Here is a 24,017-nt window from a genome sequence, read left to right on the forward strand (position 1 = left end):
CCCGCCCACATGCAGAAACGAATATGTAATAATAAAGCCCGCCTTAATTGATCAACGATTCGTAGACAGGCCAGTTTTTTTGTTTATGTTGAGACTTATTTGAATCTAAGAGCAGGCATTTGAAAAGCAAATATATAACACACTGGGCCGTAGAAATCGTGTGTATGTGCCCCAATATGAGAACGGTTATTCCGGAACCACAGACATTATGTCCACTATCTCTTTCCGTAGCAGCCACCCAGTCAGTGCCCAGCGCCTGCGCATTGCGCACCTTCAGATCAACTACACTTACACGCGTGTCTTTAGACTCACACTTTAGAAAAAGTATGTTTTAAGGTAGAAGCTGTGATATTATAAGGAATATTTATTATCAGAATGGGGGGGCAGGCTAAAGGCAAAAAGAAAAATAAACCAAAGAGGAAAGAGAACCGCGGTAAGTTGTTCAGTGAGTTATAATTTTGCTAGTTATTTACAGCACGAATACCAGTCTCTGAGGCAGTAAGTGCTTGATATTGCCCTGGTATGTTTTGATTGACCGGGGGAAACCAAATGAGACCACAATACCGTTATCTGTCCTCTTCCTTCATTACAACAGATGCAGGATTCGCCGTATTGTCACCTCAGGAAAGGATGAAAGTAAGGATGCACGACAAAGCCAAGAAGAAGACAGCTGAGAAGTACTCTGTGCTACAACTACTAGAGAAGGTCACACTAACAAGATAACTAAGACAGAGACTCAGGTCTATTGTGTCACTGAAATGTATGTTTTTGATTCTGACATCTGCTGCATGTTTGTTATGTCATGTGATGTACTATTGTACAGACAGAGGAGTGCATGGACAGTTTTGACTTTGAGATGGCTGCTCTTTTCTGTCAACGGGCCCTGGATGTGGACTCCAACAACCTGCAAGCTCTGGATATGCTGGGACATATCTGCTCCGAACTAGGCGACACACAGAAAGCCAAGGGAATATCCTTTTAAAGTATTTCCTAAAATTCTACGTGTCAATAATTCAGTTATTTCACAGCAACACGGCTGTGATGTTTCCACACTGTTTTAACCCAGTGATGATTTTAGCTTCCTTGACCCAGTCTCTTAAGTTTTTCTTCGTGCAGTGGAGCAGAGCCCAGATGTAGGCCACAGTAAGTACATGTACCTGGGACAGATCCACACAGGGCAGGAGGCTGTGGACTTCTACACTAGAGGAATACAGGTCTTACTGTCTGCACTGGAAAAACAATCACAGACCACAGTGAGTGCCCACCCATACACACTCACACCCACATTATGGTATACTTAGTTATAGATGTTTTGTTTCAGCTAGGAGAGAAATGCTAATGTATTGATCATTAATGCTAGTGTGATGTTAATTATGTTCACAAGAGGGAGCTATTGGACAGTGCATGCATATCTGCCAATCTATCTGAATGAATGACATACTCAGTGCATTCTCATGGTTATGGTTTTGACTTAAGCCCTGAAATAATTGAAAATCACAGAAAAATAACAGCTGGATTTAAAAAGAATACCTTGGTATCTCGAAGGCACCACAGAAATCATGAACAATAAAGTAAATAAAGGTGTGATAACAGCCTGTATCTTATGCTGAGTTTTTATTCCAGTTTGTAGATAATTTACTGCATTGACATGAAACATGGAATCGTGATGTTTTCAGAGGCTTTTTCATATCTTTCCTTTTGAGTTTGGTTACTCTTTTGTTGTCCTCGGCTTGTTCAACCGTAGAGACATTTTATCAATTAATTATTCAAATAAAAATCAGTATTTTAATCCACACAGGACAAGATAATGTGCCATCTTATAAAACAGTAATAGCTAAGTACAATTAAAAACATAAGAAAGCATATCTCTACAGTCAACAGAAAAAGAATAAAGTAAAGAGTTAGGAAAAGGAGAACATTTATTTTGACATTTTGTAATAGTGACACTAATGGCAAAGGTGTTGATATTGCCTCGCATTAGTCTCGCTGTGATGTTCATTCATTCATTTATTTCATTCATTTATTCGATCAATCATGCTTATCGCTGGTATTTGTTTAAATAACTGTGATTTAATAATAAATAGAATGAAAGTCCTTGACACAGCGTAACAAATGCATAGAACAAAGAACACAAAGTTTGCGCTATTCTACATAATTAAATCTTAACAAGTTTTTTTCCCCCCAAAGCAGACATTTTGTTATAGGAGGAAAAGCACAGGTGTTACTCATAACTTTGAAGTGTTCCACTAAGCCATGACAGTGTGACTGTGCGCCAGCTGGCACAATACCAGGACACTGAAACTGAAGCTGCCATCATCCATTTTATTATTTAAACAACATGCACTTTTTCTACTGTGACAAGCCAAAATGTTATTTGTAATTTATTTATTTTTGTAAAAAGCCCTGTTGAGATAGATTTTCTGTGGAAGTAAACAGAGCTTATGCAGCTATTTTGCTCACCAGATGACTTGATTATTAATAGAAACAAAAATCAGCATTTTTATTATCTATTGATTTTAATATGCTTGGGCAAACTTTTGAAAACTTTCAAATCATCCTCCCTCTTCTCTTGAAGCAGGCTCAGGCCGGAGCAGCCGCCCAACTAGAAGAGGAGCCTCAGATGCCCACAGCAAAGGATGTTTCCGTAGCCTACTGCTCCATTGCTGAGATTTACCTGACGGACCTCTGGTACTGATGCAGGCAGAGCCACTCTCCTGACGCATGCAACCTTCCTTTAAGGTTACTGCTTGGTAACGAGTTGAGATCCGTCTTTCTTTGTGTTTTTTGTGTAGCATGGAGGAGGGAGCTGCAGACAAGTGCCGAGAGTTCATCGAGAGAGCATTACAGTATCACCATGACAACCCGGAGGCTCTGCAGCTCATGGCCAGTTACCTGTTCAGTACGGAGAGAAACCAGGTCAGTACACGCACATGCACACATACTCAGGATGAGTTATCACCATATTAGAGTAGGAATCCTCTGAGTTAATTATTCTGAGCAAATTGAATTGTATGCCATTAATCAGCAGATGGACACTTACATTTGCACACACATACACAGACAGGTCATACTGATAGGAATGTTAATTACCAGGCAGATCACCGAGGTCATACAGTCATCTGATAAAGAGGAAGAGATGAAGAAGCAGCCTGTTCAGTCCATTTTGTAAAGCTGCATAGTGTGCAGCAAATCTTGATACTAAGACTTTTTCTTTTTACTTATTGTTAAAAATGCTGCTACTTTATCAGCTGTGATTAAAGACTGATTCAGTTCAAGGGAAACCTTTCTACTGAGAGAAACCTTTCTACATTTTCATTTTGAGAGAACTTTTAAGTGCTCGACTCACCCTTGTGATATTCTTTGAGGTCACCAAAGTGTCTTTTAGTTGAATAGAACGCATGAATTTCTCCTTTTTACAGTTCTCATCTGTTGTTGTATAAGATGTGCAATAACTGCAGTGATGTCTAGCCTGGGTAGCCTGGCTAGACACCACTATTTAAAAACATAATAACCACCTCCCTGAGGTTTCAGCAGTTTCATGTAGGAGGTAAAGACATAGGGGAAACAGGTCTTGGTAATAGCCAGTTCTCTATTTGTGGAAGAGCACTTTTCCTTTTCATGTTCTGTAAATTTATTTTCAATCCTGAGGCCTGCCACTGGTAAAACTCACTACATCTTCTTTCTGTTTCCATGGTGTCAGCAATGGAAACCCAAGACTGTCTGAAAATCATACTTTTGCGCTCCTACATATCCAAACACAATGAGATACTGAAGATCTGAGGTGGATCTGTAATACTAGCTGTAATCTGCAGGGGTCAGGCTGGCTCCAGCAGCCAACATCCCATCAGACATTCTCTTTTTGAATACTTTGGTATGATAATTATAACAAAAATACACAACATTGATATCAGATTGATCCAGAGGTCATTGATAGCTACAGAGCATTTATATGCTACTAAATCTGTAAAAGTAAAACACATGAACCCATTTAACTCATCTTTTTTTTCACTTCTTACAGCTGTTGATTTGTGTTTGTTTTGTGTATATGTGAGCAATAGTTTTCCATGCATACATTCATACACACCCTTAGATTGAAATGTTTTGCCGTCTTCAGGAAGGGAAAGAATACCTGTTGAAGGGCGTTGGATTGTGGCTTCCTGCCCAGAAACAGAGTGCTGCTTCTTCTAGCACAGAAGAAGGCGTGCAGGTGAGTTGGAGCTGTGCTTGTTTTTTTTGTTTTTTTGACAGCAACCAGCCCTCATAAGATCCCAGTTTTATTTATAAAGCACTTTCAACTAACGGGATTGTCACAGTGTGCTTTGCACTGAGCACAAACATAAGGACACCAGTGGAGATGAAAAGTCAGAGATAATGAAACGAGGGATAATAAAAATAAAAAAAATGGAACAAATACTTCACAAACCTGTGTGCCTTTGTGTGTGTGTGTGCGCTCACAAACGTGCCTCTTTGTGAGAGTGTGAGAAAGCAGATATAAAAGCACAAGGTAACACTAGAAAGAGGTCTAAAGGATAAACTAAGCAAATTACTACAGGGAACACGACCAAAAAAAAAGGAAACGGGTGTTCTGTGAGGAAATGCGTACCAAATAGCTCATAATAAATGTTACTTGAATTTTCAGTCATAACTAATTAAATGTGATATATGAGCAGTTTTGATGATGATTTAATACAAAAATCCCAGTGGCAGCATATGACTGTTTATGATGTTTATCTTCCGGAGAATGTTGCTCTGCACTCTTGATACGTTCACTGTGATTAACAGCCACATAGCTAATACATACATATATTTATTTATTTATTTTTTACCTCGGAGCTATATTGTGTTTTTATCAGGCGAAGGAAAGAATCATAATAGTTGATGCATCTGTAAACACTCACTGCAGAGGTGATGATCTGCTCCTTTTTCTCCAGAGTGAAGTCCCTCCGTACGAGTCTCGGATCACCACAGCCAAACTGCTCATTGAGTCTGAGGAATACGAGGTAAAAAAAAAAAGTCGTACGTTGTGTGTTGTGCTCGTACTGTCTGCTGTTGTTGGTCTGTGTACGCTCCGTGGTCGGAGGGAGGCCTGGTGTTTGTATGTGTGTGTGTACACGCGTTTGTGTGCTTTCCTTTCTAGCGAATAGCACTGAAGGTGGGAAGGCCGTGCCTGGTCTTTATCCCCTCCAGAGTTCAGTGTCAATAATTGAAGAGTGGTATTTACAGAGAGGGACGGGGTTATGGGGGCACACAGGGGAGGAGGAGGAATGGGGAGAGGGAATGAAGAAAAAAAAAAAAAAATGGAACCTTTATTCTGATGAATTGCTGCCATATCTGTGATACAGTGCCCTTGTCTACTAAATCACTCATCACTTTCCAGTATTAATGGCTTTGATTTTAGTGGCTCACTAGCTCCAGTTCAGTGCTAAAACCCCCTAACAGTCATTAACGCTCAAAGTCATTTTCTGTGATTGCTGCCACACCAACAGCAGTTCTGCTATGAGAACATGTGCCCTCCTAACACACACACACACACACAGTCACACAAATGATATAACAGCCGCTGAGCCATTTGTGTGTGTTTGTGGGAGTCGGGCTGTCAGGTGTATCAGTGAAATGACAACGTCTCGGTCCACAGTTTCTGACATGTCGTTTGTCTTCATCCTCCTGTTGGTGTCATCAAGCCCCAAACAAACTGCATCCATTTCTGAATGCTTTATAACCTGGATATATTTTTTGCTGTGCATACGTGTATGCATAGACTCATCCATGCGCAAACTTTTGGTCCTATTTGCTTTTTGAAAGCTCCTGACAGAAATTGAGTTAAAGGGTGCGAGTAGAGAGGAATATTCTGTCCATTTCTCCCCGACTGGGACTTAGTTGAATTGGATAGGAACATCCTCTCGTCTCATTCCTTCCTCTGCTCTTCTGTCGCACATACGCAGACGCTCACTCGCTTTTGTGCTCGCTATCTCTCCCCGTGCACTGTAAATCTATTCACAACTCTAAAACCTGCGTAAAGTTGTGTGCTTCCAGTGTGTAGAGTGAGGCTCCCCTCTTAGCAGGATGCCAGCATACAACCATTTGTCTGCATTTTTATTCCCTGTCCAATAATTTGTTTGGTCTTCCAAACTGAGCCAAGACTTTGAAATGTTGATAAAATATATTTGCTAGAGAAACATATTAAAGTCATTTTTGTTTTCTTTGTAGCTTTACAGAGTCAATAACTATTTCTGGTAACAATTCACTTAAGAATAGCAGAAGTGTGGAAAAAGCACTCTTCTATCTCAGTTGGAAATTACTCTTTGTCTGATGAATGAAGTTTGGCCATATGCATTCTGTATAATATGTTTTGACTTTAAATGTAAGTAAATTAGGGATGGGCCAACACCAGGTGATTGCTTTGGGTAGGTTGCCAGGGTGTTACTGTAGGTATTTGTTAGTTAGTCGAAAAGAAAATAAGGTAGTGCATGGTGGTGACAGAGGAGTCATAAAAATACTGTAATAATGGATTTTTTTTCCTCAGTGGTTGCCCATGGTGAATGAATAGCATTCCATTTTTTTTATGATCACAAGGTGATGCTAAACAAGAATATGACTTAGCATATGACTTTTGTTCTGTGACAGAACTCCTTGTGCCCCCCCCCCCCCGCCTTTATTTATTTGAAGGTAGATGATTTATTTCTCGTTTACCAGATTCATAGGCATATTTAGCATTAGTGGGCAGCCTCTTCAATATCAAAAATGAACCCAGTGTAGGAAAGGGTTGCACATAAATGATAGTGTCACCGCTGGATTTAAAAAAAAAAAATCACTGTTTGAACCGCAAAGTCTGTCAGGGCCATGACTTTCAAAGTGTCTCTTTTTGAAAGGAGAGCTTGCCTTTCAATTTGCAAGCTGAGATCACATAAAAAGCTCAGCATGGAAGTCAAATACCCGGATGAAGTGGGTATTTTATGAGAGATGTGTTGCCCATACTAGAGGGTCAGGGTTGTGGAAACAATCACATCAACTGATGCTAAAAGTGCCAACTGTATGTAATTGTGTCGGTCTTTCTAAGCACACTGGCAGTGAGAACGCTCCTTAAGATAGTGGGTTAATGAATTCATGAAAATATCAGTTACATGGTTGCTGCTGCACGTCTTCTTCAGTCCTCTGTTTCTGCAGCAACGTGGATCTACAGTGTGCCACTTAATTTGGGATGGAAGAAAATTGCTTCTTTAGGTCTTTTTTTTTCTCCCTTTTGATTGTTCTTGAGGAGGAACACACAATGCATGCCAAATCTGTTTGCGATTCCCACAGCTGTAATAGAAATAGAGAAAAAGCACATAAGAGGTGCTTGAAAGCGGCAAAAGTGCGACAACTGTTGTAGGTATTATCATCCAGCTGCTTGAGGATTTGTTTTAAGGATAAGCACTCTCTGTAGTGTTGAAACGACTAGATAATTAAGAGATTGGCTGATGGATAGAAGACTGACAAGAGTTCTCATAGTCGAGTCATTGTTTTTAGTCATTTTTTAATGCTTAAAAAATGCTAAACATTCCCCGGCCCCATTCTTTAAAATGGCAGAAGTTGGTGCTTTTCGTTTTTCTGCCTATGTAAAATGAATATCTTTGGGTTATTTTTGGGTTGGTTGATGGGTGAAAATAAGTGATTTTGAAGGTACTGTATCACTGAGGCAATGTGTGATGGATATTTTTCATGCTTTTTCTGATGTTTTATTGATCAAACCAGTGCAGTTGTTTATCAAAAAAAAAGAAAGAAAAAGAATAAAACTCTGTGGTTCCAGCTTCTCCAACTCAAGAATTTGCTGCTCTCCTCTTTGTGTAATTTGAACTCAGAAACATAGGAATTAACATTGTTCAGCCTTGTCTGACATTTTATAGACTACGAGCAGTTAATTAAATAATGTCAGTATCTCTGCTCTACTGATTGTCTATACTGACATGTTATTTCATTGGTTAAATAGTGTGCATTGCCGGAACAGCACAGCCCTTAGAGAACACATACACACGTTGTCATCACCGTGAACCATCACTACCACTAATTCACATGCCACATAGCAGACAAACAGACAGACGGCCTCCCCTGGCAGCCATTAAGGTGTCTGTTCAGTGTAGTTGTCACGGTAGCTGATGGGTAGTTACTTTCCTTGTCGTTGTCATTCTTGTTTGCTTTTATGTTTTTCATTTAACAATTTTGTTCTTGCATTTAGCTCCGGATGGAGCACAGCTTGTGCTTTCCAATGTTGCTTGGAAGTACAGTTAGCACTGACATGCCTAGGATTTATTTACTTAAGTGTAGACATCCCTGTTTGTGCGTGACGTGTGTGTGTGTGTGTGTGTGTGTATGAGTTGTATGAGTTTCTGTGTGTTAGAGATACGGGTTGCCCTCGCTTGTAAAGTGATTTGTCTTTCTCCTGTCTGTGCTGCGCGCTCCGGTAAAATGATTCTGTTAAACAAAATTGCCTGAAGATTACACACAGACTCAGACATACACTCACACAAACTGCGCACACACACACAATGGCCGTTATAAATTAGTTCCTCCCCAGAGTGCTGCTTTTTTTTTTTTTTCCTTTAACGTGTCTTGAAATAAAGAGGACAACATGTACGTGGTGCCTGTAATGTTTGTGTGTGCGTGTGTCTTTGCTTTGCACCACTGGTCCACCACACATGGACCAGTTTTACATTGTTTAATAAGATACTACTTTTATAGCCTTCCCGTCCAATTTTCTCACTTTTTTTCCCCTTCGTTGTAGTTCTTATCTTCGTGAGAATATTAATCTTGTTGTTGTTTAGAGCGTGAAGCGGCTTAAGAATCTCTGAATCTTTAATCACTCGCCCCTGGGTTGACCAGTGTAGTTAGGAAGGAGTGCAGTCGGAGACGATATCATTGCTCACTTATCCTGGCTCCCAGATATCTCTTGTTCTATTTTTGTTGCTCCAAAACTGCCTGTTCTATCAGTTGTTTAATACCCAGACAGATCTTTGCTCCTATCTCTTATATCTAGCACTTGGCTTGAATTACTGTGCGTTTTGTGTGCATGCGAGGGTGTGAGTCTGTCACATTGGTGTGATACAATGAAAGTCAAGTAGATAATTCTGACGCTGGGCATAAATCCATTCATCATCAGCTGGGATTAGGTGTTTTTGTTTGTGTGTTTTTAATCAGTCATTAATTAATTAAGGACAATAGGTTTTCAGCTGATAATTGGTCGAGCAATCAATCAACTGACTCCCCGACACGCACATTTGCACACTCTTAACGAGATACTCTCAATTAACCTGGCTCTCACTCAGCCTACCCAGGCAACAGACCTCTTTATCGCCACCGGAACCACACAGGCTTAATGAAAAGAGAAGAGAACTCCAAAGAGCGGGAGGGGGGAAAAAACGAGGAGGCTCTCCAGCTAATAAGACTGCCTTAACAAGAAACAAGTGCTGCTTGTTGTGCTCACTGTTGTGTCTAGCTTTTTTTTGTTGTGTGCGACTGTGGGGTTGTGTGCACGTGCGTGTGTGCAGGCGTGCGTGCCAGCGTGCATGCGGAGGTACGTGCGTGTCTTTTATTCTTGCCCTTCACCACGGGTGATTGGCTAACAGTCGCCTCCAACCTGAAGTTGACAAAAATCAATATATCATCACCTGGGGCTTCTCGCACACACACACACACACACACACACACACAGAACCACACAACCACAGAATCCGCAAGGCGAGGGGTAAAGCAAAACAAACACACAGCCTACTTTAGTCAAGGTCTGTTTTCTGTAATAGAAACTTCCCACAGAAACTGACCCCATATGGTGACGCACTACGGCAAAGGTCACCTGACATTAAACTCCTTTGAGACCTCAAGCTCGCTCTCCAGGACACCACACAGAGGAAATTAGAGAAAACTGTGTAAAAGGGGAAATAGACACGGTGGTTCAGGTTGATCTTGAGGTTTATCATGCGTCCTACGGAGCGGGGCGTATCCTCTGAATATATTGACTACCAACGTCTGTAAATGCATTAAAAGGGCCATCGAACAGAGTAGCCAAAGTGACTATTGACTGCCCGATAAGCACCGGTGAGTGTGCCTATCGACGGCCATGTCTGTTGTCTTGTTGGTATCGACAATGTTGTGTGCGTGTGTGTGTGTGACACTGGCCCCTGGTGCTTATCAGACCCTCTGATCACTTTGATTGATCAAGGCGCCTGGGAGATGCACAACATCTGCGCGTTTGCCTGGGTGTGGTTGTCCGTCTGTAGGTTAGTGGCTATATCCACGAAAAGACATTATGCAAACACTGATGTATGTTTTAAACAGGAAATTATTTAGCTGGTGTTAACTGTTATCTAATGATTTTGTTTTCTTTCTTCTCTCTTTGTCTCTCCTTGGATTAGACGGCTGTAGATGTGTTGGAGGGGCTTCTGGAGGAGGATGATGAGGTTGTCCAGGTAAGAAATGAAACGCGGTCACAGCTTCTTCTTTTTTTTTTGTCTCCAGCGTGGCCTGCACTTATGTTATTTTCATCTTTTTATTTTCCATTTCTTTTGAGTGAGAACTGAAGGAATGTTGTGCGTCTGTCTTTCCCTTTTAGAGTGACAGACGTGCAAGATTTCAGTAGTTAATCTGGTTTTGTATTTCCAGCATGTCCGTCTCCAGCCTGGCAACAGAACTCTGAATCAATGCCCACGTCTCAAATGTGTTCAGAGATACCAATTTATTTGGTGTCAAGCTCACTGACAGCTGGTTGAAGAAACAAACGACCAATCTGAGCCTTGTAGGCGGGATTAAAAATCTGAAGGTCAACTACCGACATAAGCAGCAGCTTATATATCTTTATGAATAAGGCCAGGTCAGACCTTAGCATGTAGCTGGAACCGCACTGTGGGCTATTTGCATTGCATGTTTGCAATTTCCAAGCTGCTGCTCTGCACTGCTATAACCCCGATCTTAGAACGTCATCATCATCATCTGACAAAAATCACCCACATCAAGTTTAAGACGAGAGTTGTGCCAAGTTGGGTGCCAAGTTGGCAACACTGCTCGACTCGTTCTAGCCAAAGCATCTTCAGCTCCAGCGCGAGACGGACGAATCATTGTTGTAACCTCATCAGTCACTCACTCAGTCAGCTACGTTCATGATTTATAGGGTTGGCTTGTTCCAGCCAAAAAATGGCAACACTAAATGGTGTGTGCATGAGATCAACCCAGACGTAGGTCAATGTACAGAAACCTTAATCAACAGCTCCTAATAACCGCTATTTGATCTTAATCAGTTATCCCTAACTGACTGGTCAATGCAAAAGAGAAACAAAGCACTCTCCCCCTGGATTGCAAGAAATCAATTAACATGAACACATTTTTCAGGCTGTCCGGACTAATTAACAATTCTTGCCCAGACTCTATGCTCAGGTTGTTGTTATTTGTCAATGCACATGATTAAGTGTTGCAGTTTTATGTTGTGTTGTTATTATTATTACGAGGCAGTGACCGCTCCTGGATCAGAACAAGTCGAATCTTTCATGACAACCAGAGAAAGTCTCAACCTGAGCACTTAGTTGCTTATGCTGAGCTGTTGTTTGAGAGTGTGTGTGTGTGTGTGCGTGCATGAACACATGCTGCTCTTTTGCATTGCTTACACACAGAGTGTGTGAGTGAGAGTGAGAGCTTGAATGCCTATTAGAGAGTGGCGTAAATGGCAGTATTTTCTGTTCTTTAGTGGGACCTATGTGCTGTCAGCGTGCTCCAGAATCCTCACTGTCAGCCGCAGACAGAGCGAAGGTGTGCCACTGAGTGTCAGATAGAAGAGCACGGCAGCACCGCACCCCCCCCACTCCCCCTCAGGCTTAGACTCCCACACACACACACACTCCTCAGCTGACAGATTGAGAGCAGTCATCGGGGGGCTGAACTTTTAAACTTGCTCTAGAGACGCACAGCTGTGACAGTCGAATTGAGCGGGCCCACAGCCAGTCTCACGTGCGTACGCTCACCAGTGGTAATGGTCAGAAAATGTTTTGTCAGAACATATCAAAGCTATGCAGCAAAAGTTAAATTTGGGATGTCAGAAATGTCTGACATATTTGACTTCATAATACTCTCCCTCTCCCTTTGTCTTTGTCTTACTCTTCCTCCTTCTTATTTGCTGTCTTAAGTGTGGCAGATAAGTTGTTAGCCCTCGCCTCTGTCTCCTCCTCGCTCGCTTGCGTATCTCCAAGTTGGAGGCTTACTTATATAACGTTAAGTCTGCACAAACAACTGTGCGAGTTCCTCGCAAATCTTGTTTCAAAGGTATTCCACTGATTCATGATGCTTTTGTTCTTCCTTCGGCAGCACCATATGGGAACTAAGATGTGCCTTCACTTTGAGACGACAATAGTCCTAGTGAATTGATTGACAGCATTTTATTTTATTATGAGTGCTTCTGTCTGGGGTTGCGGGAGTGTAGAGTGGATTCTCTGAAGTTCTTAATTAGCTTTCTCATGTTTTAATTTTGAGTGCAGATGCATGAGCCGTCTTCACCACATCCACAAATATTTCACAGTGGACCATCTGTAAAGAATTTTTCCAGCCCTTCGCTATAGCAGAAAACATGCAGTGGTTCTCACTTGTAAAAAAAAAAGAGAAGGAATTTAAGTGACCTGATTTCACTCCTTCTCTCTTGAATATACACTTGAATATTTTTTCTGCATTCACAGAAAATGTTTTAGTGATAAAAATGTCATACTGCTGGTTCTGAAACATTACTACATTTATCCAGTGCTGCTGTTGTTCTGATAAGTGTGGCTGCAGGGGGTAGCCTCCCACTCAGCATACGGAGCAGCGATTCTGAATTCAGCGTGGCATGCCTGGATGTGTTTGTTAGCTAAATGGTTGATTTGGCAGAGGTGCAGGTCCCTACTGCCTCTGCCCTCAATGAATAATGAATAAAGCTAATGTTCGTATTTTGGTGCTTGAAGAACAGTGGGTGGGTGATCTTTGGCCTTAGATGAGAGGCGCACACACACCTCCAAGTTCACTGGGAGTTGAACATTATTGTGTTTAAAGGTGGAAGAGTAAGCATTGCACAGTGAATGTGATTAGGAAAAAAAGGTGTGAATGGAAAAGAAAGAGAACATGCTGGTTGTGGTTCGTTCCAATACACTGACTTGCGGTTAAAAATATTCTTCTCTTCACTGAATTCCGCTGCAACAAGATTATTTCAAAATAAGGTTGTATGTTTTTTTTGGGACAGGAGTCGAGTTAAGAGGAGTTTAACACCTAACTCAACATGGTGCTCTCGTGAACTGAGAGATGCTCCCACATCTGCTGTTAGGATATTCCTAAGAGCAGTTCACAGAGAGAATGAATACCAAATATTTATGAATACAGTGAGCCAAGAAAAATTATAACAAATATACAAGCATGCAACAGGTTGTTTTCTGTCGGTCCACTATAATCCAGCTGTTGCCAGGTTCAACTGCCAAATATTCAGCACATGGTTGGATCTAAAGTGGCCTCTTTAAAATATCACAATTATTTTATTTATTTATTTAACCTTTATTTTACCAGGCAAATTGCTTGAGATAAAAAAAATAGTCTGGAAATGAGGAACCTGAACCTACATTATAGAAGTTGTCAGATTAAACGGCTAAACCGATTAAATAGTACATAGGACGTTTTATAATCCTGATCCTGATAGTGGCCAATAGCTCCTTCATCAGTCGGGCAGTCCGGATTTGTCATCTTGTTGAACACAATTGTGTACCTGAGATAATTTAAACAGGACTCTACATTAACATTTGACTGCTAAACCTGAGATAATTACAGATGGAAATTAGCCCGAGGGCTAAATCTGGTACAACCATCTTTTCATTGTTTTTTTTTTCAATTGACTAATGGTAATGTACACTGTCCTGTTTCAATAAACTAAACTAAACCTAAATCAAAAATATACTGCCTCCTATTATATATCACAGAGGCAGAGCTTTTGAGCCGTCTGTGTTGTCATGGTCTTTTCTACGGCAGACTGCTGGGGACAAAAGGTGTTACTATGATTAATTGATGTGTTGTGTCACTCACTTACTGACTGTGCTGACTCTGACCAAGCTGTCTGAACCATCAACTTGTTAAGGTGCTTTTTTCCGTGTGGTATTGGCCAATCTGCTCCAAACTATCATTATTAAATCAGCCTTTAAAAATCCACTATTGGTCGACCTCCAACACATGATATTTGAAGGAACCCTGACTCAGTAAATGTAAATGTCACAGACTCAACTGTGCAGATATTTTTCTTATGGCCACAAAAGTAATATGCAATTATATATATATATAGTATATTATCGTCCAACTAGAATTTAAATATGAGGGTTTTATGTTCACATTGTCTGTCTCATGTTTTCACAAATGACAAAACTGTGCTCGACAAACCACTCATTTAACATCAATATGCATCAGTAATTTCTTTTTTGATTACTGGTCATCTACACTTCCTGTCATTTATAAATGTTTTTGTTCAGGGAACAATCACTTCTGATAAAATTATCATGAAAAGTAAAGTGGTTCTGCCTGTCACTACTACCTGTTAAAGCATTAATAAACACTTTTCACCTCTGCGTGTCTCACATTTGCAACATTTCATTTAATAATATACATCTGTTAATGTTTTTTTGTTTTTTTGTTTCCAAGATGATCATAACATGGCTGAGTGATAGTAATAGTGATTGACAGTTATTTTTCCTACGCATAACCTGCTCTGGGGCAGGTAGGGTGTGAAGCTGAAGTTGCCGTGGTGATGTACAATTCCTTGCTAAAAGCTAAATAAGTATGCTGCCACAGTGGAACGAAAGAAACAAGAGTCAAGGCAAAGTTAGCTTGTTAGCCCACAAATGTTGCTTTCTGAGGTAGTGGAGTGTCATACTTCTCTTATTCTTCGACTTCTGTCTGGGCAGAAAATATTTTATGGTGCAAAACTGAAATCATGCAGAAAGAAACAGAATTCACAGAGAATATTAAAAATGTCCCCATATTATTGAATAGCAGGTTAATATAGTCCGCAGATAAGTATAATATTATTTGAAATGGAAAGAAGGTATTTGCCTAAGGGAAATTTATGTTTCACTTTACTGTATCATGTTGTCTAAATTTTCTGAAAAGTAATTGCATCTTTTGTTATAGAGATTAAAAAATATATTGACAGGTGGTAGAATGGTGAAGCCGCAAGTCATTGGTTTAAATAAATTGTGAGGCTACAGTTTGTAGCAGTATGTGCTTTTACATTCATGCAGCATTCGTAAATGTGTACAGTGTATATCAGGATTGGATCGGGTTGACAGTTATTATGTGAGTGATAGATTGTGTGTGTGTGTCTGTATGTGTGTATCAGTGTGATTCCATGTCACATTTGTGAAACCTGTTTGTCAAAGACGGATGTGGGATTTCATGCAGACATGCTCTGTGAGGGTTACAAATCTGTTTCCCTTGTCATTGTTCACTTACTGCAACAAAGAACGCTTTCTCGCTCTGCCTGGATCTCACGCCCCCTGCTCCCCCCCCTAAACCCCTCTCTCCGTCTCTTCTCTCTGCCTCCCAGGTGTGGTATCTCTCCGGCTGGGTGTGCTACCTCCAGTTTGAGAAAGCGAAGGAGCAGCAAGAAAGAGAAGGAAGGCAAGTGACAGAGGATGAGCTGGAGGAGTGGAAGGCGCTGAAGGAGGCGGCCAGATCGTACCTGACCAACGCTAAGAAGGTAATTCAAGTCAAGATAAGCTCATAATATCTGCCCGCCAGCCAAGAAAAGCACATCTTATTGACGAAGACAGGAACTAATTTAGTACAAGTACTCAAAGCACTATAGTTGGGGACAGAATGATTTTGATGTTTGGTTGGGAAAAAAAACAAGACATTTGAAGATTTTATTCTAAGCTATAATTCTGATGGCCATTTCTCATTATTTGTGTAACTGTTTTTAGATAGCTTGAGAATATAATCAGATTAATTCATAATGAAAATAATCATTAGGTGAAGTCCCATTGGCTGTATTCTAATGGCCACCCCAGCCTGCAAGAGTTTAAATATTTAGGCATGTATAATAATGCAATCTTATGATGTATGATAACACTCACAAGGGTCATTCCTCTCCATCAAGTACTTTTAATTTAACATTTTCCCAATAACAATAACATACTTTAATATACAAAATGCTAGACACGCCATTTATTACTTGTGATGGTGCATTTTTGTAGCATAGTTTGGTAGATTTTATGTAAAGTAAATGACTGGAAAACTTAGTCCACCACTGTGTGCACTGCAACTGTGGCTGCAGCTAGTTATATCCAGTAAACTGTTGCAATAGATAATAGAGCCCTAAGGACCAGTCTCTGTCAGAGAAGCATGTAGCACTGTGAACATGAGAGGATCCTAACTAAGCTCCATTGTTGCCACCGAAATGTCTTTTTGTACGGTTTCAAAGAGGTTTAAATATACCCCTCTTTCTCTTCCATCCCCCTCTACGCACACACAAACACACACACACACACACACACACACACACAGCACGGAGTGATGTGTCTCATTCATTCTGTCATTCTGTCAGGGAGCAATGCTTCTATGGAGCAGTGATTCATGTTAGTCTAAAATCCAATAGGCTTGTAAATCAGACAGCACAGACTGAAGGATGGCAGGCCCCACCTCCGATTTTTTCGGCCCTCTCTTTCCTCTCCTTTTCACCTCCCCATCCTCCCTCTGCTTCTCCTGCCCCTCCGTGTCCCGCTACAGATGAATAGGGGAAGCAGAGTGGCAATATATTGATGTGTGTCTCTCTGGCCAGCAGTGTAGTGACAGGCCTGTCTAACCATCATCCACTGGGGATGTCCACAACTGAGACAAGAGTGAGGTGGGCTTTGAGCTGCCAAGAGGAAGAATGAGGGGGGAAAAAAACAGTGGAGAGGAAAATAAGAGTGCAAAGCACATATAGATTTCAGCTGACAGCTTTGCGGTGAGACTTATTAAAGAAAAGAAAAAACAAATTGAAAAAAAAATGGAATTGAGAAATGGAGGGAATTAAGTACTTAGCCATTTTTGCAGCAAGAGAGAGACTGGTAAAAGAATTGGGTAAGGCGTCAGAGCGTGACAGGTAAACAGCATAGTTTCTTTGTAGAGTGAGTGAAGCAACAGGCGCAGAATAAATGTGAAAGGTAAATGCACGAAGACCTTGAAAAGGTGAGCTGGATTGTGGGGGAAAAACAGCCCCTATTGTAGTGCCCTTAATTTCTCAGCTCAACGCCTTTGCTCATACAGTATATGTGTACACATCTGTGAGATTCTCCTATGTTTATATCAGAGCTTTGTTTCGGAGCGTCACTGTGAGTGTTAATTATTAACGATGAGTCAGTCTGCTAGTTAAAATGGGCTCCAACATGGAAATGAGGCCTCAAAGCCCAATGGCTTGTTTTGGCGCCAGTCCACTTCTCTGCATACTTTATGACTTAGTGCTTCGTGTGGTTGTGTGTATGTGTGTGTGTCTGTGTGGGGGGGGTGTGAGACAGTGAGAGAAAGCATGCTGTTATGCGTAGGCGCACCTTATGTGGATGCACATATTTAATTATGGTTGAGAGTGCCAACTTGCATATCTAATTATTTGCTAAGAAACGTCTTCATTATTCATCTGTTGTCTGATCAATACATGTACACACACACAACCACGCACACACCTTGCATTCCTCTGACATGCTCTAAAAAGGAATGATAGGAAAGACTGGATGGGCTGAGAGGACAAGAGAATGAAAGAGGGGAACAGATTGGATGTGTGTGTGTGGTTGTGTGTGTGCAGGGGGTGTAGCTGAATAGTGGCAAGGGTAAAATCAATAGTAAACCGGACGTGAAATGGAATTTGAGTCTCTGCCAGATAGGGTGCGATTGAAGAAGGATCCGCAGTATATGCACGGAGGACAGTGTTATATATATATATATATCTATATGTGTGTGTGTGTGTGTGTGAGTGCCTGCATGAATGTGCACAGAGGCAGTTAGGGCAAACGGAGGTCAAAAGCTTTACTATTTGATGTGGCTGAAAGGGTATCTCATGAGCACGGATTGTGGGGTAAGGTTGGTCCGAGGTCTGCTTGTCATGTAATTTTAATGCCTTCCCCTACCAAGGATGTGACTGGAGGACTGAGGTGGTAAGCTGCGTGTGTGTGTGTGTGTATGTGTGCCTGTGACTTCCAGCGACATGCCCCGTTCACACTCAAGAAGTTCTAATCCCAGCCAGTGTCACACTGTTACCCTCACTGCTAGTGTGTGCAGCCTACGCTGATATGACAGTGAGGTGGAGAACTTAAGAAATGTGTTGAAATAATTCATCTAATTATTGTTGTCTAATCGAATATGAATGCTACTAATGGTCTATGAAAAGGGCGTGGGGATAGCAGGGTTAAGGATACACAGAGAAGTAGAGACAAGGGCAAGATTTTGGCACTATTCTGCCACAGTAGATGTCTGTGCATGTGCATGTGTGTGTGTGTGTGTGTGTGTCCAAGTGGAAGTATAAGATGTGAAAGTATGAAGTGGTATCTATCTCCTTGACAGGTAGGTCATTTGGTGAGAGTGTACGAGACTGAGCGAAATAAAGCCAAAGACAGAGTACATGATGGGGAAAATGTTCAGGAGACAAGCTTGGAGAATGAAGGCAGTAGGAAATGAAATGAAAGAAGAGGTAAAATGAAAGGGGAAGTTAAGCATAGATGTGGAACAGAAGGTGAACAATGATGGAGTGATTAAGCTTTCACCACATAATCAGCCTGTCTTTATTCAGCCATGAGTCCTAGGAAAAGGTTTTCTTTCATCCTTTCTTCCAAGAAATTAGGGAAAAAGAATGATTTCTTCTAAAAAGGTTACATTAGATACCCCTCCCCTTCCCACACACACACACACACACACACACACACACCCTTTGTTTTCTTTCTTTTTTTCTCAAACGATAGCATTTACAGATAATCTATGCTGGACCATATAATAAATGTAAGAAGGTATTAACGTCAGATTTTTATGTAACTATTTTAAAGTTATAGGACTGGGCGGAAAAAAATAAGAGGGAAAATGAAACTTTACCAATACAGTATGAAATACCACAAATAGCTGTCGCTGTCTGCACTATAATGACCATAAAAAGGGTTCGACCTCATTCAGCTCCAGAGGCACTTACACAATGCTCATTGTGCACCTGAAGCGAACCTAATACTGTTTTGTATGAATTCCGCCGGGCCTTTTCATTTCCGTTGCCTCGAATTGGAGACGTTGTCATTATCATCAAGTCAAACTTGCCAACTGTTCTCTGCAGAAGTTTTTTCACAGTGACCGTTGCCACATTGATTTATGCCACGTCGTGTCACTGAATGTCTGGAAACTTCAGGGAGGAATCGCAGGTTTAAAATTGGTTTTCTTGTTCAGGAAGTTGTCATTTCGCAGGAGATCACACAGGAGTTGAACAATGTGCTTGAACAGTTTGTCCAGTATGCGGAACAGCGTCATCTTAGAAATTTGCATACTTCACCACCATTATATGTGATTATATGTTATAAGACAGCCATGCTAGTTATGCTACAGCTGCAGTGCTCTTATCAGAAAACTCACATGCTGATGTTTAGCAGGCTGAACTTTGATCATGTTGTTCACCTTCTTACTTTGGTGTGTGAGCAAGCTAGCATCTGCCAACTAGCACCAAACCCAGAGCTCAACTGAGGCTGATGGAGATGTCACTCACTTGGTCACACTTAAAGCAGAAGTAAGCGGAATATTTGTGTTAATATAAGTCTTAAATAGTTATATCTTCCGACAGCAATCACTTACATAGAGTGTTTGGTCCGAAACACGGGTCTGTCAGTCACTCTGCTCTGCTCTGAGCCGAGGAGAAAACTTTCCTTGTATCCTACAACCTTTATCCAATGAGGAGAGAGAACGGCATAAAGGGGCGGTCCTCTCTGTGTGTGCAGCCAAGGGATGCGCGTGAATGTGGTGACGTAGGGACGAGGGCGGGGACTGCTACTGTAACTCCATCGGCTGACAAGAAGTTGGCCAAAACGACCGGATCGCTTATTTCTGCTTTAAATTAAAATCTGGTGGGGTCACTAAAATCATCAGAATATCATAAACCATGAATGTTCCTGCCAGTACAACCATGTTGAGGTATTTTAGTTAAATGAGTGAAGACTCTGTCCTGCTGGTGGCACTAGAGGATCATCAGAACATGTTCTCAAAGGATTTAAAACCTTCGTATCCAAACTTTGTGGCAAATTGTCAACAGTTGTCAGGGTGTGTCACGTCAAAGTCTTGTTGGTGCAAGAGGGAAAGTGAGGAGATCACCACAGTCAGCGGTATTTACCCACCGGGGAATAAGAACGCCTGTGCAAAATTTCAGACTTGAACCAAAGCGGTGGACCGACTGACCGACCAACTGACTGACTGATGTTACCGTTCTCTGGGGCTGAAAAAGAGGCGCGAGTAGACAGCGAGAACAGTGGTGTCCATGCACCCCTGTGTGTGTAATATGTTGTGTGTGTATGGGAGAGAGTTGTTATGGCAGTGGTCAAGTGTGCTCTGGGCTGTGACTTGGGCCTTGAAAGTAGAGCAAAGTGGACCATGAAAAAGTTATACGATTACACACACTGGCACGCGCGCACACACACACACTCTCCCTCCCTCTCTAAGCAGCTCTGTGGGCTGTGAAAGTGAGAAGAGAAAACATAGGCTGTTGTAAATGAGAAATGCCTGTGTTTTTTTTCGTGATGGCGGTGCTGATCTCAGCAGCGCTCGGTGCAGAATGTGTAAAGAATAGCTCGTGTTTGTTTGGCTAGCTGAAAGCATCACAATGAATAATCACATCCCCATTCCAGCAGACACACTAGGCTATCGATTTGTACTAAAAAAAATCATCACCTACTCTATTAATACGATTTCCCGGTAGCCTTTCTATTCTATAGCACGTTTGCACATGTTCGCTATATTTCTTGCATTATGTCACTTGTGCAACTCATATGAAAGAGAACTTCCACCTCTTACCCAAGGCTGTAATGTGCAATTATTCTGGGTATTGAACCAAGCCTATTCTAAAGCAAAGTGAACTTTTATTCAGAGTCCTCGTTGTGGATAAACATCTCCAGGCATTTCAGGGTGACACTGGCAGAATGACAATCAGTGTTGGTGTGTGTGTGTGTGTGTGTGTGTGTGTGTGTGTATGTGAGTGTGTGTGTATCTGGTGCTGGAGGAGGTTGAGAGGGTCGACTCTCACCCAGTATCAGACCCTGTGCCTGGACCTGGGTCACGCTCCACCTCCCTGGAGTTTCAACCTGCAGAGACAGCATCCACTTAAATATATACACACAACCCTACACACACGCACGGGCACGCACACACGCACACACACACACACACACACGACACATTCTTACATTCCAAATGAGTTCCCATGGGACTGCGTGTCTCCTGTCAGGACCTGCTGTTGCTTAGAGACTGGTCCCGGGGCAAAGCAGTCACACACACTCTTCTTCACTCCTCTGGCCTCGTTACACTTTTAGTAAGAATGATGGCACTCAGCTGCTTATTGTCCCTGAGCTCAAGTGAATGTGTGTGCACGCCTGTGTGTGTGTGTGTGCCTGTCTGTTAACTGCATTTGGTGGACCAAATAGAATAATATTCCTAGATCATATGAACCCCCCCCTCACCCTTTTTTCCCATCTAGTTCTGTTTCTGGAAAGAAAAGTATAAATATAAATTGCTGTATCAGTTCCCTTTACTCTGTATATGCAGACACAGAAACACTGTGTTATGCTTTCTGTCCTAAATGGTAGCCCCAGTAGTTTTATCACCAGCTCCACTTTCAGTTCAGTAATTACACACAAGCAGCGTATTTTACAGAGATAAATCTGCTGGCTACTTTGAGGATGGGACTTTTTTATCTTGCTCTTTCACGGCATATTTCACTGAGATAACAACTTTGATTGTGTGTGTGTGTGTGTGTGTGCACATGTACAGCACATAATCATATGTGCTTTAGGATACATTTCTGTCTGTGTGTATTCGTGTGTGAGCGCACGCGCATGTGTGAGCTCGCAAGCATGTCGCTAAGGCAAGAAGAAGATAAATGGTCTTTTTGTCTCCTGTGTGGATGAATGGTGTATCAAATGTGCTGATTTGCCAAATGAAAGACAAAAACTGTTTACCAGCGTCTTGCAAGCCGTGACTGCCTCACTGACAGAACGCAGCTGAGCCGCTGTTGGGTATTTCAGGCAGGCTAACCAGCACTTGGAGACTTTAAACCTCTAAATTGATGCTGTAGTGATACACTAGCTTCCCTCTGTTAAGGGCTTTTTACTTACCATATCTTATTTCTTGTTTGCATTCTCTGCATTTTTTGCTATGTAACCTACTTTCTTTGTACTTCCCCTATTAAACACTTGCATTATCCTTTTTTTTATTCCCACAGCTGTACGGTAAGCTGAGATGTGATGACCAGCCGATATTGGACCATGTGGAACAGCTGCTCGGCGAGCTGGGAGGAGAGATGGAGGGAGAGGAGGAAGAGCCTGTCTTGGATGACGACTATGAACCCTGTAGTGATGATGAGGAGGACGATGCAGAGGCAGCCATGGAGCACTGAGCACACCTCCCTTTATTTGTATTCTATGATTTCACTCCCCTCCATTATGCTTCCCTCTAGTTTCAGTGTTCTCGTGTCCTCTCTAAAGTGCCTTTTTTTTTTTTTTTTTACTGGTTATCCTTTCACACCCATTTATCAGAGATGAAATTTAAAGTGAGATGCACAGAAAGAGTGGCATTAAACACTGCAGTCGACTCAATCTCTCTCTGTCATTTGTTTTGATGCTTTTGGTGAAATAAGTGCATATAAGGGAGGTGCTTCCCTTAATCACCTTGACAGGATGACGGCGATAAAAGAAAGTTTTTCAAGCTTCTCACTGCAGCAAAAGCAAAACATCTTTGAGTACTTCTACCTTATACACACCCACGCATGGTCTCTACAAGCAAAGATACACAACACATGTATACACACACACACACAGACAAAAAAGGCACAAAGGCAGAACATTAATTACTTCAGCTCTTCCTAGATGCAACAGCAGCAACAGTAACAGCAGTGTTTCCTCTCAGGCTGCAGTGAAGTGAGACATCACATCGGGGTGTTAGGCATTATTAGAAAACTGTGACTATGTATCTTTACGTGTGGAGGTCTTATAGTCCAGGTTTGTGTGCAGTGCTTGAATTTTTATGCTGTTCAGTTTGTTTCCATTTTGTTTTCTCCCTTTTTCTTAACTCATTGGATTCAACAAGACAAGACACAATAGAGAGAATTTGACATTAACTTTTGCGGTATGCGTTCCTCTCTCCCCGCTGTTCAAAGTGGCTGGCACAAAGCCTTTCAGAACGGAGAAACTGGCAACTGAGCCTTTTTAAAGCTGCATCGCATCCCAGCCTTTTAAAATTCTCTAACGGGGTTAAGTAGTGTAATGACATGGCAAAATAACGGACTGATGCGTTTCACTTTCTTGTATATTTTTATAATCTAGTGCAGCAAGGTGAGCAGGCTGAGTTTCTACATCTGAGATGTAGACAACTACACATAGCTGCCTTCTGTTGACAAAGAAGATTATAACGTTTGAAGATATTTCTGTAACCAACAGCAAAACACTCACCATGTGATATAGTTCACACTATGACAAACTACATTTTCAGGTCGGAGATGTCAGACTGAAGACTCCAAATGACAAAAACACATATACAGTCCATACTGTAGATGTGTCTGTTGCTTTTGACTGCCTTAAATTTAATCAGAATCTGTTCTCAGGCATAAAATCGTTTTTAAATTGAGTTTGTACCCTTTTGTTTCTTTTCGCGCCTGGAAAACATTTTTCTCAAGTCAAGTTCTTTTTTCCCCCTCCTCTCTCTAAACTGACATTTTCTCCCCAGATGCCTTTAGTAGAGGGGGAGGAACTGTTGCATGTGACATGCATGCTTTAACACACATCCACTGAAGAATATTTCTC

At 41.5% G+C, this 24,017-nt stretch overlaps 1 protein-coding gene across 1 annotated transcript; it reads left to right on the forward strand.

Annotated features, from left to right (window-relative positions):
- The first annotated feature begins 231 nt into the window (after positions 1–231).
- LOC146972190 (uncharacterized) lies at positions 232–22,814 on the forward strand. The gene is given in 11 exon segments (XM_085802128.1): positions 232–433; positions 596–705; positions 824–983; positions 1,102–1,253; positions 2,576–2,688; positions 2,793–2,916; positions 4,115–4,207; positions 4,932–5,000; positions 10,386–10,439; positions 15,560–15,712; positions 22,442–22,814. Coding segments are annotated over 11 exon segments (1,260 nt in total). The 5' UTR covers positions 232–375; the 3' UTR covers positions 22,616–22,814.
- The last annotated feature ends 1,203 nt before the right edge of the window (positions 22,815–24,017 follow it).

This window comes from Trachurus japonicus, chromosome 16, assembly GCF_045865225.1.
Source record: "Trachurus japonicus isolate A0001 chromosome 16, Traja_1.0".
NCBI classification, from domain to species: domain Eukaryota; kingdom Metazoa; phylum Chordata; class Actinopteri; order Carangiformes; family Carangidae; genus Trachurus; species Trachurus japonicus.